Source organism: Podarcis raffonei, chromosome 14 (genome assembly GCF_027172205.1).
Source record: "Podarcis raffonei isolate rPodRaf1 chromosome 14, rPodRaf1.pri, whole genome shotgun sequence".
Taxonomy (NCBI): domain Eukaryota; kingdom Metazoa; phylum Chordata; class Lepidosauria; order Squamata; family Lacertidae; genus Podarcis; species Podarcis raffonei.
In genome coordinates, this window is record NC_070615.1 from 52,559,337 (window position 1) to 52,576,439 (window position 17,103).

Genomic DNA, 17,103 nt, shown 5'->3' on the forward strand with positions numbered 1-17,103 from the left:
AGAGAGATGAGGGCGGCGGGAAGGGAGGCCGAGAGGCGCGCCTCTCCTCCGCCCCCGCGCGGCGCCTGCGAGGCACTGCAGGGAGGGAGGCGGATGGGGACTTTGTTGTACAGTGTTATTTTTATTGCCACAAAGCCAGTAAAAATAAAAATAAAAAAACAACACAGCAATGCCGCTGCTGCAATGAAGCCCCTGCGGGGGAGAGAGTGCCTCCGAGCATGTGCAGAGTTCCTTTCCCCTTCCCTTTCCCTCCCGCGGGCTGGACTGCGTGACGACATCGCCGTGCCTTTCGGAGTCGCGCTGCTCACGAGGCTCCCTCGCACCAGGACCCCTTTTTCCTGCGGATCATCGTGATCACCAAGAGTCGTGAGTCTCTGGCCAGGCGCATTCAGGGCGTTACCCTTAACACGTGTATTGACCAGGGGATGAAGAAATCCCACCCCCCGTCATTCCAGATTGTGCCAAGTGGGGTCTCCAATCAGTTCCAGGGACTAACTGGTGGCTCAGCCAGAGTGAAACGGGCACCAGATCCGTGATCCTTCCATTGCAATTCCTGCATTGCAGGGGGGTTGGGCTGGATGACCTTTGGGGGTCCCCCTCCAAGTCCCGCCTGGTGTCAGGAAAGCAGCGGCAAGGCGGGAGCAATCTCTCCCTCGAGACCTTTGCAAAAGTTCTTTCTTCCTTTCTCCAAGGCAGCCAAAGTACCCTCAGCTCCTCCGATGATGGCGGAGAAGAAACGGGTGGTGGTTTTTGGAGCTACAGGTAGGTAACCTTCCAAAATGGAGACTAGGAAACATGTCGCGCATTCTTGCATCTCGGCGGGACGTGGGCGCGTCTCTCAGGTAGGTTGCCTCTGGGCGCAGCGGGGAGGCGGGAGCTTTATCTCGCATGGAGAGGGGCTGATCTGCGTCCCCGGGGGCAGTTCGGGAATGTCAGGCTGTGGACCTCGGGGGCTTTAGATGGCCTTAATGTGCATTGCTTTGCCTGCTTCAAAACGTGCTTAGACAGTACCCCCCCCTTTAGGGAGTACTGTATAGCCCAGTGGTAGGGCACTGAATCATAGAACTTACAGTTGGAAGGGACCGCAAGAGTCATCTAGTCCCACCCCCTGCAATACAGGAATCTTTTGCCCAACCTGGTGCTTGAACCCATAACCCTGAGATTAGAGTCTTTTGGTCCCCCTTCAGTCTTTGGCCATATCCAGCTCTCCTGCCTGAAACCCCAGAAGAGCTGCTGCCATTCAAGAGATGTCAGCCCTCCCAAACTTGCTGCCCCCTAGAGTAGTGTGGTTCCTCACCAATTCCCCCGCCCCTTGAAAATTAGGGTCCTGGTGGGCCATTTAATGACATTCCCCTGCCTGCTGTAGCAACTTTAACACACTGTTCTAGATGCTGCGTTGGTTTTAATTGTATTATTTTTAATTCCTTCAAATTACAGTACTGTGCAATGAAATGCAGCGTGAGAAATAAAAGCAGCAACGCAGTTAAAATGAACACGAGCATTTAGCGTGACGAATGGGCTGTCTTCCACACATTGGAAGGTGGCGGGCTCTCCTTCCTGGGAGGCTTTTATAGGCAGAGGTTGGAGGGCCACCTGTCAGGGATGCTTGAGTTGCGACTCCTGCATTGCAGGGGGTGGGACTAGATGACCCTCGAGAGCCCTTCCACCTCTACCATTCCCTGGTTCTGTGATCCACAGAGGCATTGCAGGCAACCTGAGTGAAGTTCACAAGCCCACCATGCCCTTGACTACAATTCCCATCAGCTGCTGCCATCGTCCCCTCTGGGGGACACCATGTTTGGGAAGGGTGGTTTAGAGACAGGGTCCAACTAGATGACCTGAGGAACTGACCTTGCCTAAGGCGGGGCCTTGTCCTTTGCGATGCATCTGTGGTGCATGCTGCCGACTGCAGAGACAGCTGAACAATCCAGGGAGTCTCCCTCTCCGTCTTGTGGCAAGCTCCCCTTTCTCCTGGTCTCCCAAGAATAATGAGGGGAGCAGAACAGAGGCCAGACGGCTTGGGAGAGGAGCATCTTAGGAGGGGTGGAAGGCCTGGCCTTCAGCCCTGGCAACTGCTCCATGGGGCAAGACCTGCTGGGAAGGGTTGCTGAGACCACTGGGCCGAGAAGGATTCCATTCCCTTGAATAAAGAATTCACGTCACCGGCATTGGATATTTCCTTCCTTTCTCGCTGACCTGCTTCTGACTCCCCTCCCCCCCGACACTTGCATTCCCGCAGGGCTCCAGGGAGGCTCGGTGGCCAGGGCCCTGCTGGATGATGGCACCTTCCAGGTGCGTGCTGTCACCCGCAACCCGCAGCAGAAGGCTGCCCAGGAGCTGGAGAAGAAGGGCGCTGAAGTGGTGAAGGCAGACCTGGAGGACGTGCAAAGCCTGGAGCAAGCCCTGCGAGGGGCGTACGGAGTCTTCCTCGTGACCGATTTCTGGGAACATCTCAGCAAAGAGCGGGAAGTTGCCCAGGTGGAGCTAAGCCCAAAGACGGGGCAACCCGCAGTGCAGTGTGAGGGGTGCCCAACAGGCATGGGGGGGTTCTCTTTCAGAACTGGCTGCTGAGGCTGCATCTGCAGCAGTTTGATATGCTATTAAGAGCATCACATGCCAATAATAAGCCTGGCAGCCAATCAGCAGCCAAGTCTGATCTTGGTAGAAAAATGCAACCTGTGCTGCTGATAGAAGTAGTGTGATTCATGCAACACGTTGGCGATTAATATACACAGAACAATAATTATACATACTTTATCAACCTTCTGAGAAAAATACAAAATATTAAAAAAGCCACAAAGACTTTTAAACTACCTAGCCTAAAATGAACTTATAATGTCTGGTTTCAATAGATTTTTCAAATGCTGAACCTCATTGTCTACAACTTTATTAACATCTATCTACAACTCTACTAGCATCTCTCGGTATTGTGAATATCACCGAACTTACCTTTCATTGGTATCTTCATGAACTTATCTAAAAGACTGAGTTAAGCATTTGAAAAATCTGCACTAACTGCACTACCTGCGGTTTCCTGATCAGCCGCAAAGAAATCCTCACATGGCTTGGATTGCAGGTAATCCATTCTTGAAGTAACTAACACACAAACTCCGGTGGCTAAACTATCCTGGTCTCGGAATGATCACTGTTGTTGCACCAGCCAAAGTTGGCCAGAGCTACTCCTTGCGCCAAGGCCACCAGGGCGACAGCTGTACATTAAGCTGCTGCTGAAGGCAGAAGGCCAGGCCAGGGGGCAACTCCAGTGACCCACAGGGGCCTCCGCAACCCACAGCCCCGCAAGCCACCCCTTTGCCAAAGTTCTCTCACTGCTGCCGGAAGCGCAGGCAACGACAGTCCCCTGCCTGGGAAGGATCCACCTTCTTCCTTGGGGGATAAATTTGGGGAAGACCAGTGCTTCCTGCCTCTCATTCCATGTCTGGTTTTGCACCCAGGGGAAGCACGTGGCAGACTTAGCCAAGCGACTGGCCTTGGGCTACGTGGTTTACAGCGGCCTGGAAAACGTGAAGAAGCTAACGGAGGGGCAGCTGGAGGTGCCTCACTTTGACGGCAAAGGCGAAGTGGAGGAATACTTTCGGGCTGTCGGGGTGCCCATGACCAGCCTTCGGCTGCCCTGGTACTTTGAGAACTTCATCACCATCTTCCGACCCCAGAAAGCCCCAGATGGAGACAGCTACGAGCTAGGTAACAGCATCCCTCCTTCTGCCCTTAAGAGATGCCTCACCTGCTGCCCAGATTGGCAGGGAGTCTGATGCCACTGGTGTGCCTCTCTCTTGAGGAGGGGGGAAGGGTAGGGGGGCCTCAAGCCTCACCTTGGGCAGCAAAAAAGATGGGCAGGTGCTTTCCTTCGTCTGCCACTGCCCTCCTCACCCCATTCCAAAGGGTTCATTGGACACACTTTCATATTTTATTTTCATATATTAAATGTGTATACCGCCCTTTATCCATAGATCTCAGGGCAGTACACAGCAGCATGGGCATAGCCAGGATTTATGTTAGGAGGGGCAGGCTTCATGTTGGGGGGGGCAGGCTTCAGTTAAGTTTACTTGCTCGAGGGGGGGCATGTGTCCCCTTGGCTACGCACATGCACAGCAGAGGAAAGTGCCTGCAGGATAGGTAGCACAGATGGGGAACTGATTGAATTATTATTATTTACTATAGAGCTTTGTATTCTTGGTGCCCCTTGTGCTTCTGATGGTTTCAGTCATAGGTTTGTGGGTCTGTCTATCTTGCAAGTCCCGTGTGCCACACCTTTTGCTCTCTCATTTCTTAAAGCGGTACCTTCCCCTTGTCTACGTTGCTTATTGCAAATATCCAGATAACCAGCTTTATAATTTCTTCTTGTGAATGTAACACGCTATGACAGCCTTGGTTTTAAGGTGTTTCTCTCATGAGGTTCTATTTTGTGGTTTGGGATGCATCGATAATATTCAATAAAAATGTGCCCCCTCCCTAAAAAAATAATATCCCCCTTTGTGCATCCGGGTTGCAATTGATGGTCACCTGCACTTGCTCTGTCTGTGCTGTTTTCTCCTTCCCCTGAGAGGCCTCAGCTCCTGATCAAACCTCCCTCCTCTTCTCCTCTCTTTTGTAGCCATTCCCATGGGAGAAGTGCCCATAGATGGGATGGCCGTGGCTGATCTCGGGCCAGTTGTGGTTCGGCTGATGAAAGAGCCAGAGAAGTACATAGGCCAGGACATTGGGCTGAGCAGCTGCAAGCACACCGTGGCAGAGTACGCAGCCCTGATAGAAAAGTACACCGGGAAGCCTGTGAGGGATGCCAAGGTAAAGCAGGTGCATGGACAGCCCTCCAGGGAGGGGGGTGGGGAGGACCACCGAGATGGCACTCGCTGGAAGGAACAGGCCACAGCAAGAGCACCAGATGCTGTGGAAAGCTCCCAGGCCCCTTTGTTTCCAGGTCAGCCTTATCTGCAAGTTGGATCAATGAAGTTTCTCCTGCTCTTTCTGCAGATGTCGCTTGAATCCTATGAGAAGCTGGACTTTCCTGGTGCCCAAGAGTTAGCTAACATGTTCCGCTTCAACATCATGGGCCCAGTCCGAGATCCTGCCGTGACCCTGAAGCTCAACCCAAAGGCCAGGAAGTTTGAGGAGTGGGTGGCGGAGGAAAAAGCTGCTTTCAAGGACCTCTAACAGGGGAGAGGCTTCCCTGGGATCACCTGCTTTGTTCTTCCCTCTTAAATAAAAAAAGATGGCTTGGACCGTTACTCCATTCTCTTTGTAGGGTTGAGTTCATGGGAGGGGTGGCGGTTTTGAGGCTCACTTGCTTCAAGTCAAACCACAAAGGGGGGAGACCCGGCAGGGTAGTCTTGGGTAGTTATTTGCTTTGGACAAAGCTACAAAGCCCAAGGCTGTAAGTCATCCAAGTATAACATCTTGCATGACCCAAAGAAAGGGAGAAGTCATACTTGGGAATTGGCCTGGGCCAGGAAGTGATTTTGAGCCTGTGTCCTGGTGGAACCCTGTAGCAAGGTAGCCTACCTTCCACTCCAGGCAGGGGCTGCTGGCCAGCTCTGCCCCACCCCTTCAGGAACCCTGAAGAATGGGAGGTGACCAGCGTAGTAGCAAAGCCTCAGGCTCTCTCGCCAGATAAAAGGTCATAGGGCTGACAGCCTGGGGTATGACTACAGGACCAGGAAATGGGGACTTGCCTTGTTGCTTTGGACCTAACAGCTGGATGTAGGAAGCCACGTCCTAATATGTAGGGTCAAGCAGGCAAACTAGGGAAAGGTGCTAGTTCAATAGGACGGCTATCCTTTCTGAATCACCCCCTAGCAGCAGGGTTCAAGGATACCATTTCCCTTCCCTTCCCTCACCCAAGTAAAAGCTCAAGAATATTCTTCCACTTCTTGCATCCTTCCAGGTTGCTGTGACATTTGAAAGGGAGAAGAACAAAAGGATGGATTCTAAAGATCTTTTTTATAGAGTGTATTTTACATTTGATACAGAATCACCTTGCAGGCCAAATGGCTCAGGAGGCTGCACGTGCCGTCTGTTAGCAAGTGAAGGGAGAGAGCTCCAGTCCGGGTGGATTTAATTGCAGGGTGGGTGGGAATCTTAAAGCGGCCAAATAAGTAACAGCGACTGGATGCAGCAGCCACCTTCACACCCCCAGCAGTCCTGATTGCTTTGTGGCTCAGCTGTGCCCAGCCTCATGGCCAGCTCTTTCAGAGGCCAACGGGGCGCATTCTGCTCTCGCTTCCCCCACCATCTGTCCTCTTAGGCCAAAAGTGCAGAGGGATGCTTCACACACAGCAAATTCTATGGGACACGCCTTCTGGGTGCAGGTAAATGGGAAGAGGCACGTTGTTGTATTTGACTGCTGCTGTCCTACAAAAAAATGTTGCTGCACGAAGCAGCTGCTCCCAGCACCCCACATTGCAACCTCACGAGCTAGCAGCAGAGTAAAGGGGCAACTAATTCAGATGCGTTTCAGACCTACACGAGAAATGCAACAGATCTCCCTGCCTGCCCACATGCAATGGAAGAATCCCTGGCTGTTTACTTACAGCTGCTGCAGTCGAGAGAAGCCGCTCTCCTGAGGCCAGGCTGTGCCACAAAACTCCGAAGCCAAATTCCCCTGGTAGCCAAAAGAACTCGGGGTGCAGGGAACTCGTGGGTTCTTCACTGCCTCTCTGCTTTTTGGAGCGGGCTGGTGATCTCAGAAGCTCTCTGCGGGGCTTTTCAAAACCTCGGGAGAGCAGGACTGTTTGCTAAACTAGACGGGTGCCTGATTTTTCCTGTCCAGGTTCCCACTCGGTGGTCTGCATCTGTCTGGAAAAGGAGGAGGGTCTCTCCAGGGAACCTGGAACCTTTTGCAGCTCCCGTAGGCGACATGGCAGAGGCCGCCCCTCCCAAGTCCCGCTTCCAGAGGCGAAAGCCTTCCACCTGCGCAGACATCCTGCCAAGCAAGTTCCAGTGTGTCTGTCTAGGATTCTTCTTGCCAGGCTCCTGCGGTCGCTTCACCTCCAAGGAGGACGACACAGCCGCTCGACCGCTGCCACACATCACCCTAGTTTCCAGTAGAACGTTTCCCTGGAGCCAAAAGGAAAAGGGAAGTCTTGTGAAGCTTCCCCTGCCATGCACTTTGACTGCAAAGAGCAGCTTGCTGGCAAGGGCTGCCCTCTCTTTCCATGGAAGTCAACAACCAGCTGTAGCCACAGAGAAGCCTCATCTCCCCAGCGACTACTGGCAGCTGTGGGCCTGCAGGTCAACCCCTCCAACCCTGACATCCTGGGTGCAGAGTGGGCCTCTGCCTGGTCCCAGTTTAAGTGTGGACTCCAGACTTTTGAGATGCTTTGCCAGCATCCAGTGGCAGGCAGTTCCAAGGGTTCAGGGCCTCAAGTGGCAAACCTTTCCAGAAGGATTGCACCTATGCAATTCACAAATGGATCTGATGCATTCTATCAACAGCCAAAGCCTTATGCCCTCACGCAGCACCGTCACACGTGGCTTGCAGTAGATGCAGCATCCAGTCTCTTGTGCCCCCACCATTTATTTGCGTGGCTGTTGGGTCGCCGTTGCAACCAAAAGCTGGTGGGGTGGGACAGCAGAGAGGAGAGGAAGGCCCAGTGGATCAAGGAAGTAAGTAGTGCAACAGGCAGAGCTGGCACCAGACCAGCTGCTGCTCTTTACGGGATTCTAGGGAGGGAAGAAGGGTCTCCCACCCTAAGGGAAGGGTCTCCGCTATCTTGTCCCCCTCAGCCAGAAAGGCTGCCCCACCCAGCTGCAAACAATTCTGTGTCTGCTCAGCAGCAGTGAGCACAGAAGAACACAAGAGGCCTCCTACCTCTGGCGGGGCAAATCAGGAGCTAAACATTTTCTTAAGTTTAGCTAGGAATCCCTCCTTGTCGTCCCCCTGGGCCTCGGGCCTCTCCTCGCCTGCCCCCGATCTAGTCGTCCCCCTGCCACCTAGACACAAACAGCAGAGAGCTGCGTCAGGATATGCAATTGTGAGATGGCGGTGCTGCTGCTGCCACCCATTGGCTCACCACACCTGGAAACATTTCTGGCCACTTGCCCAAGGAGGAGAGGCAAGGCCGGGGGAGGCCATACTCGTGCTGGAAGGCCTAACAAACTCATTTCGCTTCAGCCTGTGTTCCATTTATTGGAAGTGCCGTGGGATCAATCAAGAGGGACCTTCCCATTATGCTGCTTTGCCAATTGATGCTTCTTGGCCTCTTGCTTATTCTCATGCCTAGCTCTCATCTCCAGGCAGTATCTTTGCTGCTTCTCACAGCATCTGTTTGCAATTCCAATTCTATCTCTTAGATGCCAACTCTGCCAACCTGGTGCCCCTCCAGCCATTCTGGACAGCCAACCCCATGAACTCCAGGGTCCTGTGGCTGTGCTCCCAGGGGCCGATGGACAATGCAGACCAAAGCATCTGGGGGCCAGCTGCTTGGCAACGGCTGCCTGGCTCTTTGGTCTCCTTTCTGTCACTCAGTTGTGTCAGGAAAGACAGTCCAGCTCCTTTAAACCCAGACACGAGGAATTCATGGTCCCCTAAATCTTGCTGGCTATGGCTTCTATCATCCCTGACCGCTGGCTATGCTGGCTCCTAGGGCTGATGGGAACTGAAGTCCAACATCTGGAGGCCAGATCTTTACAAGGCAGTTGTGCAAGGAAGGGCATAAACAGCCTCTCCAAGGGCCCCACCCCTTTCCTTTATAGCCTAGGCCTTCAAATCCAAATCATACTGTACCCCCTATCAGGGAAAATGTCACAAGGAGACCAAGAATGTGAAGATAACTACTTAAAAAAAAAATCCAGGCTGTCTGAAATGCCTCTTACTACATCCTATGTCCTCTGATCCCAAAATCAATACCTGCCCATTCTTTTTTTAAGGGAGAACCACAATCCTTTAGCTTAAGATGACAGCTGGCGGGTAAGGCGATGCCAAGAGATGCCACCTGGTCCCTCCCCCAAGTGAGGACCACAACACAACCAGACTCGTTCCTTGTGGCATCTACCAATGCAAAGAGACCTCCATTCCCGCAGGGTCACAGGTCACACCGCTGCCATTGCAACTAGGCCACATAAGTCCCACGTTGCCCAGCTCAATAACATCATAAGCACCACACTGCAGAGCTGGCCATTTAATGAGGTGGCGGGAGGGTCCCCTGCCACCTCCAAGCGCCCAAAGGCACCTTGCAGGGCTCCACTTACCAGTGGCTGTATTGGTGACGCCATTCACGGTCCCTTCCACTTCGGTTTCGTCTTCTGCATAGCTCAGCATCAAGGCTCGCTGGCGGTCTGTCAGCCTCCTGCAGCACAAAGGGGGAAAAGGGCTACCTTGGGAGGCATCCACTCGGCAGGAAGGCTCATGATCCTGGGAAAAACCTGAACCGCCTAATGAACTAAAGGCAGCCTCTTCCCCTGGTGTCTGCCAGGCTCCCCAAAGCCACCGTCCTGCAGCGCTGGATGCTCTCTTTGAAACCGAGGTGCCTCTTCCCAATGAGGGCTCACTAATAACCCATTATATACTGCTTAATACAAAAAGGGGTGTGGCCTGAGGAGAGGTGGACTTCCTCCCCTGTATCCATCATTCCCCGCTACATCTCCCAAAACAAAGGCCACTTTGCATTTTGCACCGTTGCATGTCTAACATGCTCCTGCTGAACGCCACCATCCCCCCCAGGCCCCAAAAGCCTCCCCCCACTTACTTGGGAACTTTGATCTTTATGTGAATATAGTGGTCGCCGTAACCGTAACTGTTAACTCTGGGAATGCCTTTCCCACTCATCCGAATCTTCTGGTCAGCTTGAATGCCTGGGGGGATCTGGCAGAGAGGTGGAGGAACAGGGTTTATTCAGCATTTTGCGTACAACCATATGTGTCCGGTTCTATTTATTTCTCCAGGGAGGCCCTCCCCCCCAACCAGACAAAGAGAATTCAATTTAAAATAAGCACGGCTCCCACAGGAGTGTGTAAACAGCCAGTCAGACACAGGAGAGGTAAAGGGGAAAGGCTAACAGCTGACACACATTCAGGATGAAATTCTAAATATGCTTATACGAGTGATGCCATTCTAAATACGCTTACACAAGGAAGCACAAGTGATCACAGTGGGATTTACCGAGTAACACGTGCAGGATTGTGCTGTAAGAGTCAGAGGAGCCTAGGAAGGGGAGGGACACGGTGGCAACATGAGCACCACATGCAGAGTCCTGCAGCAGAAGACGAGGGCATTGAGAGCATACTGTGTCCATTTCCATTTGGACACAGTAAACATATGAGATGAACAGGGTGCCCTACTCCATAGGCTGGGAGATCTTGGCTATCCAGGCTGAGCTCTCTGGAGGGGGACACCTGAGCCGTATCACCAACTGACAAGGACCAGAAGGCGCAGCCATACAGACCACCCGCATTCTCCCCGTAATCAAGGGTCCTGCTGCTACATACCGCAATGCTGATTGTCTCGTACAGACCAGGAGACCTGGCTGTGCCGCCAAGGACAGCTTGTGCTATGGAGACATAGAGGTCCGAGTGGATGTCTGCACCGTCCCTCCGGAACGTAGAGCTCTTCTGAACCTGAATCCAGAAAGAGGGCACAGTTCATGGAGGAGGCGGCAGCAGACAGATGCTGTCTTCAAACAGGGCAGAGAATCATGGGAGCCCAGACAAATACGCACCCGGAAGGTAATGAAGATTTCCCTCTTTCCTACAGGCATCCGAACCGTCTGTCCATCCTCCACACCTGAAGCCAGAGCAAGAGTGTAGTAAACATGGGCATTCCCCTGGTACTTCCTGCTTGTCTCTCATCCGCTATAGGATTCTTAAATCCTCAGCAGCCCACCTTTGCAAAGGCCCACTCCACCCCAGCCCTCCCCTGATCCATTCTGCAGGAAGCAGCTGTTGTTCCTCTGCTGACCCAACCAAGCTTCAGGAAAGCATGGCAGCAGCCACCCCATCTAATGAAGAATCCAAACAAGGCAGATCATGCGGACCTGCGGGAACTGGGACCATCACCACCTTCTTCTGCTTGGTCTGCCCAGAGCCACGACACATCACACAGGGGGTCGTCATAACTGAGCCACGCCCGCCACATCGCCGGCACGTAGAACGCATGACAAAGGGACCTGTGTTGATAGTCTCCTATGGGGGGAGGGAGGGGAGAGAAGATGCAGAGAGAGGTGATGCCTTTCTGGGCATTTTTGCAAGCGGAGATTATTTCTTCGGCATTTTCTAGGTGTGGGAGTCTCCAGTGGCTGATGATTCCCAATGAATCTAAATCAAGCAAGCAAAGGGGGAAAGCTTTCTGCCCTCCTCAGAAAAGCAAAGTTGTCCAGTTGGCACAGGCAGGAGTCTCCACACAGCAGGGAGGTGAGTGGAGCCTGCTTTCCTCTGCGTTCTGACCTATCAATGCACTTACCATGCCAGTGCCATTGCAGTAGTGGCAGTGTTGCACTTTGGTGCCCGGCTCGTGCCCTTTGCCATCACAGCGCTGGCAGGTGTCGTTGATGTTCACTTGAATCTCCTTGTTGACGCCCTTGGCGGCCTGGTTGAATGTCAGTTCCATGATATACTAAAGAGAGAGAGGGAGCAAAGGCAGCCATCACTCAATGCCCAGGCAAAGATCAGGGCCAGCTATTTTGACTCACCATTTTCCACACAGCGGAAGACAGTGATGTGGAGTTAACATTTCCCTGTTTTAGGAATGGCCCTGTCTCATAAATAGCGCAATTGTAAATATTAAACCAGGCATTTAATGAATTACTACAGTCGGGTAGTCAAAACTAGAATCCCAGTCATAATGAACTTTTTCCAAGTAACTTTCCCTTAAAAGCTACACATGCAGACAGATTGTTATGCTCACTTCCTGGGGCTGGTCAAAGGCAGTGTGGAAGTCTCCAAAAGGGGACCCTGAAAACTCCCCAAAGATCTTCCTGAACAGCTCCTCTGGATCCACAGACGGGCCGCCACGCCAATATTGTTGCCCGGATCCTGCTGAGCTTGCATCGAAACTGGCTGTCCCGTAAGTATCAAACTGTTTCCGTTTCACTTCATCGCCTAAGACCTACAAGGAAGGAAGATGAGGGCTTTATTTTTGCCTCGCAGAGCTAACATGGCTAGATTGTGAAGTCGTGATGCCATTCTGAGCAATGGGACCACTCCAGAAGGAGCCCACCGTCACCCCCCTTGAAAAAACAGCCCCCATGTTACCTCGTAAGCTTCAGCCAGTTGCGAGAACTTCTCCTTCGCTTTAGGGTCATCTTTGTTCGTGTCCGGGTGGTATTTCTTGGCAAGCTAAGCAAAAAGACCCAAATGTGAAGATGAAGCACAAGAGAATCACTGTCATCGCTGCTTCTTTTTGTTACTGATTACAAGATTGTATTTCAAATCAACTGCATTATGCTCAAGTTAGAAGAACTCAAATTTTATACCATGCGACAAGGAGGTAGTTTCTGTACCAGAGTAACAAGAGCAATAAGAGTAACAAATAACAAGAACATCATAAATCCAAACTAAATTAATTCCCAAAATAATATAGTAACACATATGGTGTTAAAGGTGAAAACTTTCAAAATAAGCTGGTTGATGTAAAGGAAAAGAATTTTTTTGGCTTCTATTGTAACATGGAAACACAGTGGCCTTTCAAGAATAATCACTATTTCTAGCTATGGTCAGATGATGCAATCTGATGAAATGTCTGTGAAAATGGGAGGTTATAGGTCTATTAGTACTATGGCTTAAATCTCAAAAGCATACATAGGATAAATAGGACTCCAGCTGCATTAGAAAAATATTTACAATTTCACTGGAAGCAAAGAATTACTACCCAAGATCAGTATCAATTAATGAAAGGTGATGCCCTCCCTCTTGAGATACAATTGGTACTGATCAGTGAGCTTTCAGTACCAAATGAAAAAGAAAACCCTATTCCAGCAGGTCTTTATGGTTTAGGTTTTGCCTGCAGGTCTGTTGCTACTGATGCTCTTGTTGCAGTTTTATCTGCTCTTTTCACTTTTCAGTGTTATTGGTACATTTAGAAGAGCTCATCAGCCTGACTTCCCACCTGTCCACATGCTGAGACACATGCTCCACAGCTGAAGTGTATGAAGCCTTTCTTTAACCTTGAGATGTCAGGATGCCACCAATCTCAATTGTGCAGAGGTTCTGTCCCCCACCAAGGGAATGGATATGCTCACAGAATTTATTTTAAACAAAGGCTGAGAAAGAGCTGTTCATAAAAGATGTGCCCTTACTAGGAAGAATCTGTTTCCTAGGCATCAAAACACAAAGCTATCCTCAGCCAGTTCTTTTTACATAAAATAATTCAGATACTAATCCTTCTCTTTTCTTTTTCGCTTAGTAAGGCCTTCGAAAGTGGACTACCTTTGTCTATTCTAATCAAGACGAAAACCAAAAGCAGCAGTTAAGAAAGCAGATGCCTGTGGCAGACAAGCTGAAAAAGTAATTAGGGAGCAGATGCTGAAGACTAAAGGCTGGAAATATCTTGACAAGAGTGTGACACAGAGTGCTGTGTAGGCAAAACTCTACCATTTCCATTCCGAAGGGTAGAGAAATACACGCCTGCATGTGGACTTCTAATAAGAAGGCACCCTTGTGGTTTTTTTAAATAGAAAAACCTGGGACCCTTTGCTTGCTCTTTCAACCACTATGGACCAGTTCGCTTCTCTAAAACTGGTCAATCACATTAAAATGTCCTTCTCCACCATTTCCTAATACTTTAAAAAAACCTCCTCCTCTCCATTAGCCCATCCCTTCCTAAAGGCTACTCAAAAATTATAAGATTATATGCTTATTTGTACCCCACCTTTTCCCCTGAGGGGGCTCAGAAAGCATAAGGCACTGCAGTTAAACATTTGTACGCTGATGCCCTGCGGAAGAGGACAAATGGAACATGCCGGCACCCTGTAACTCCAATGCTACCTTCCTGTTTTGAGAAACATATTTTCTCAAAGACATTTCTTTTCAGCAAACATGCCTGGTAATAGGCCTTCTTGATCTCCTTCTGGCTGGCATTTCGAGGCACCCCCAGGATCTGGTAATAGTCCTCTTTGGCACAGCTTGCGGGGCTGGTATGAAACGAGGCAGCGCAGGCAAGAGGATGATGTATCACTCCTGCAAAAGAACATAATGGGGTTTTAGGACAACAGACTGTCTTGTTCTTAGCTATGTGGTCTGTGCAAAAAGCGCCACGAGTCCTTTGCAATTCAGGACACCAATCAGAACAATCCCCCTATCCTAGTCCACCAGAACATGGGCACCCTACCTGCCTAACCAAAGTCCATAGGTACATGAGTAACAGATATGTTTTAAACCTGCTTTTTCTCCTTCGGCCAACCCAACAAGCAAGGATACCGGCCTCATGTCCGTTTAAAACTGGACAGCAATAATTACATGCCAAGGATCCTATCACCTGTAAGGCACCGACTGCCACAAGTCACAAAGTTGGCTGTGTCCTTGGAGATAAAGGTCTGATTTCTCTAGGAGAGCTGCATTCCCACAACACCTGGAGGACCCAGGGGTTGCAGAAGGGTGTCTTTAGAGCAGTGGTGGCCAAACTTGGCCCTCCAGCTGTTTGGGGACTACAATTCCCATCATCCCTGACCACTGGTCCTGTTAACTAGGGAAGATGGGAGTTGTGGTCCAAAAACAGCTGGAGAGCCAATTTTGGCCATCACTGTCCTAGAGCGAAAGGGTAGCTGGCCAGGAGCTTGCAGGATTAGGCCAAAGGGGGCCCGATCTCGTCCTGCTCCCACCCCGGCCGACAAGCTGCCCCTTGTGGAGAGCCAAGAAGCGGGAGCCCAGGAGCTCCGGCAACCCCCATTCGGAAGCACCGACTGCCTCCTCCGTGAATCTCCCCCCCCTTCTAAAGCCCCCCCCCATGCTGCCGCTTCTCTCCAGTGACAGGGAGTTCCACCGGCGGCGCCCCGTGACGTCACGCGCGCCCTCACCGCAGCCTCCTCCGAGCCGCCGGGTGGCGGGGGGCCAGGCGGGGCCCGCGCTCAGCCAGCGCGCCACGCGCAGCGCCAGCAGCCTCCGCCGGGCCTCGGCGCTGCCCAGTCGGCTTCCCCCGCCAACGGCCGCCGACAGCCGCAGCGAGGCGCGCACCGCCGCCGCCATCTTGGACCGCCGGGAGACACCGCGCAGGCGCAGCGGAGACCGCCGGGCACGAGAGCGCCGTTTGCGCAGGCGCAGGGGGGCGGGAGGCGGGGCGGCCCTACTGCGCGTGCGCCCGCTCGCTCGCCCGCCGCCCCGAGACCTTTCTTAGCAGTCACCCTACGCCGCGGCGCCCTGGTCTCCCGGTTCCTCCTGGGTCGTAGCGCCCGCCGTGCTCCAGGCTTCGCTTTGCAAACGCAAAGGAAACGAAGAGCTATGTGGCGTCGGGAAGACGAGCGCGTTGGTGCCGGCGGGAAGAGCTTTCGTGGGCGGTTCTTTCCTTTGCAGCTTAGGAGAAAGAGCCAGCGGCTACGCAAATACATACATACATGTTGTTCTTGTTGTTTAGTCGTGTCCGCCTCTTCGTGACCCCCTGGACCAGAGCACGCCAGGCCCTCCTGTCTTCCACTGCCTCCCGCAGTTTGGTCAAACTCATGTTAGTAGCTTTGAGAACCCTGTCCAACCATCTCGTCCTCTGTCGTCCCCTTCTCCTTGTGCCCTCCATCTTTCCCAACATCAGGGTCTTTTCCAGGGAGTCTTCTCTTCTCATGAGGTGTCCAAAGTCTTGGAGCCTCAGCTTCAGGATCTGTCCTTCCAGTGAGCACTCAGGGCTGATTTCCTTCAGAATGGAGAGGTTTGATCTTCTTGCAGTCCATGGGACTCTCAAGAGTCTCCTCCAGCACCAGAATTCAAAAGCATCCATTCTTCGGCGATCAGCCTTCTTGATGGTCCAGCTCTCACTTCCATACATCACTACTGGGAAAACCATAGCTTTTACTATACGGACCTTTGTTGGCAAGGTGATGTCTCTGCTTTTTAAGATGCATGCATACATACATACAAGCATCTATCTGGCCGAGGGAAGCTGCAGGAAGAGGAACCGGCGAGATCAGGCGTGTGTGTCTCCACTGGGTCTGGATCTCGCCTCGTCCCCCTTGGAGCTACCAGTCGGGAGGGCCGGGTGCCCGGCGGACACGTCGGAAGGGAGTCGGGGCGGCTGACTTTTGCGCGCGATGAGCGCCGTCTGGCGGGGACGCCTGCCCGGGCAGAGGCTCTCTGAAGGCGAGGGAAGGGGTGGGGGGCGTGCCGTGGCTCCAGCGGAGACCACCCTGCTGGGTCAGCGATGGGGACGGAGCTGGGGGCATTTGGGGAGAGGACGGAGGTGCGAGGAAGAGGGTACCTGGCAGGAGGGAGCAGGCAGCTGCGTTAGGCTGTGTCCTGCCCGCCCCGTCTAAGGTTACTGGCCACGGCTTCAGAATCGCCCCGTTCCGCTACTAGTGTTTCTCAAACTTGAGTCCCCACTACGCTATTGCGAATGGAAAGCGTAATGCTGGTGGTCAGTGAAAGAGGTTTAAAGACTCTCTCAAGGCAAATCTAAAAAAAAAAAAGTAGTATAAACACCGACAGCTGGGAAATACTGCTCTGCGAGCGCTCCAGCTGGAGAACAGCCTTTACCAAAGGTGTTGGAAGACACTCGAACTCAGGAGGCAAGGGAGAAAGGTGCTAAGAGGAAGGCACGCTTGGCAAACCCTCACTGGGATCAACTCCTGCCTGGAAACCAATATCCCCACTGTGGAAGGACGTGGGGATCCAGAATTGGCCTCCACAGTCACTTACGGACTCACTGTTAAGACCGTGTTGATGGAAGAGTCTTCCAGGAAGACCATCTTACTCGGCTACGAGGGATCTCCAAAGAAGCAGGACTACAACTCCCATCAACCCTAGCTAGCAGGACCAGAGGTCAGGGATGATGGGAATTGTAGTCCGACAACTGCTGGAAACCCCAGTTTGACGGACGGTTTGGCCTTCAGACGGAGGCCATCGCGGGTTGCTGCTGTGGGGCGAGAGGGGCTGCCCCTCGGCTTTCTTTGGGCTCCTTGGACGACGCCCTCCTTGCTTCCATCTTCAAGCTCTGACCTCCGGACCCAGCAGCATCCC

At 52.3% G+C, this 17,103-nt stretch overlaps 2 protein-coding genes across 4 annotated transcripts; one reads left to right on the forward strand and one right to left on the reverse strand.

Moving 5' to 3' along the window:
• The first annotated feature begins 62 nt into the window (after positions 1-62).
• Positions 63-5,248, forward strand: NMRAL1 (NmrA like redox sensor 1). Of its 2 annotated transcripts, none has more exons than XM_053364300.1 (6): positions 63-366; positions 697-762; positions 2,240-2,478; positions 3,453-3,702; positions 4,613-4,803; positions 4,990-5,248. In XM_053364300.1, the coding sequence occupies exons 2-6, from the start codon at positions 720-722 to the stop codon at positions 5,167-5,169; spliced, it is 903 nt and encodes a 300-aa protein (XP_053220275.1). In that variant the 5' UTR covers positions 63-366; positions 697-719; the 3' UTR covers positions 5,170-5,248. The 2 variants fall into 2 exon arrangements, with proteins under 2 accessions (XP_053220275.1, XP_053220273.1); XM_053364298.1 differs by having other exon boundaries at positions 64-366; positions 693-762.
• A 688-nt stretch (positions 5,249-5,936) lies between these two features.
• Positions 5,937-15,144, reverse strand: DNAJA3 (DnaJ heat shock protein family (Hsp40) member A3). Of its 2 annotated transcripts, XM_053364301.1 has the most exons (12): positions 14,961-15,144; positions 13,988-14,124; positions 12,202-12,285; positions 11,855-12,055; positions 11,411-11,563; positions 10,986-11,133; positions 10,671-10,735; positions 10,441-10,569; positions 9,702-9,817; positions 9,205-9,302; positions 7,826-7,947; positions 5,937-7,071 (listed from the first exon to the last, which is right to left on the reverse strand). In XM_053364301.1, the coding sequence occupies exons 1-11, from the start codon at positions 15,127-15,129 to the stop codon at positions 7,841-7,843; spliced, it is 1,407 nt and encodes a 468-aa protein (XP_053220276.1). In that variant the 5' UTR covers positions 15,130-15,144; the 3' UTR covers positions 5,937-7,071; positions 7,826-7,840. The 2 variants fall into 2 exon arrangements, with proteins under 2 accessions (XP_053220276.1, XP_053220277.1); XM_053364302.1 differs by lacking the exon at positions 7,826-7,947.
• Between the last annotated feature and the right edge of the window lie 1,959 nt (positions 15,145-17,103).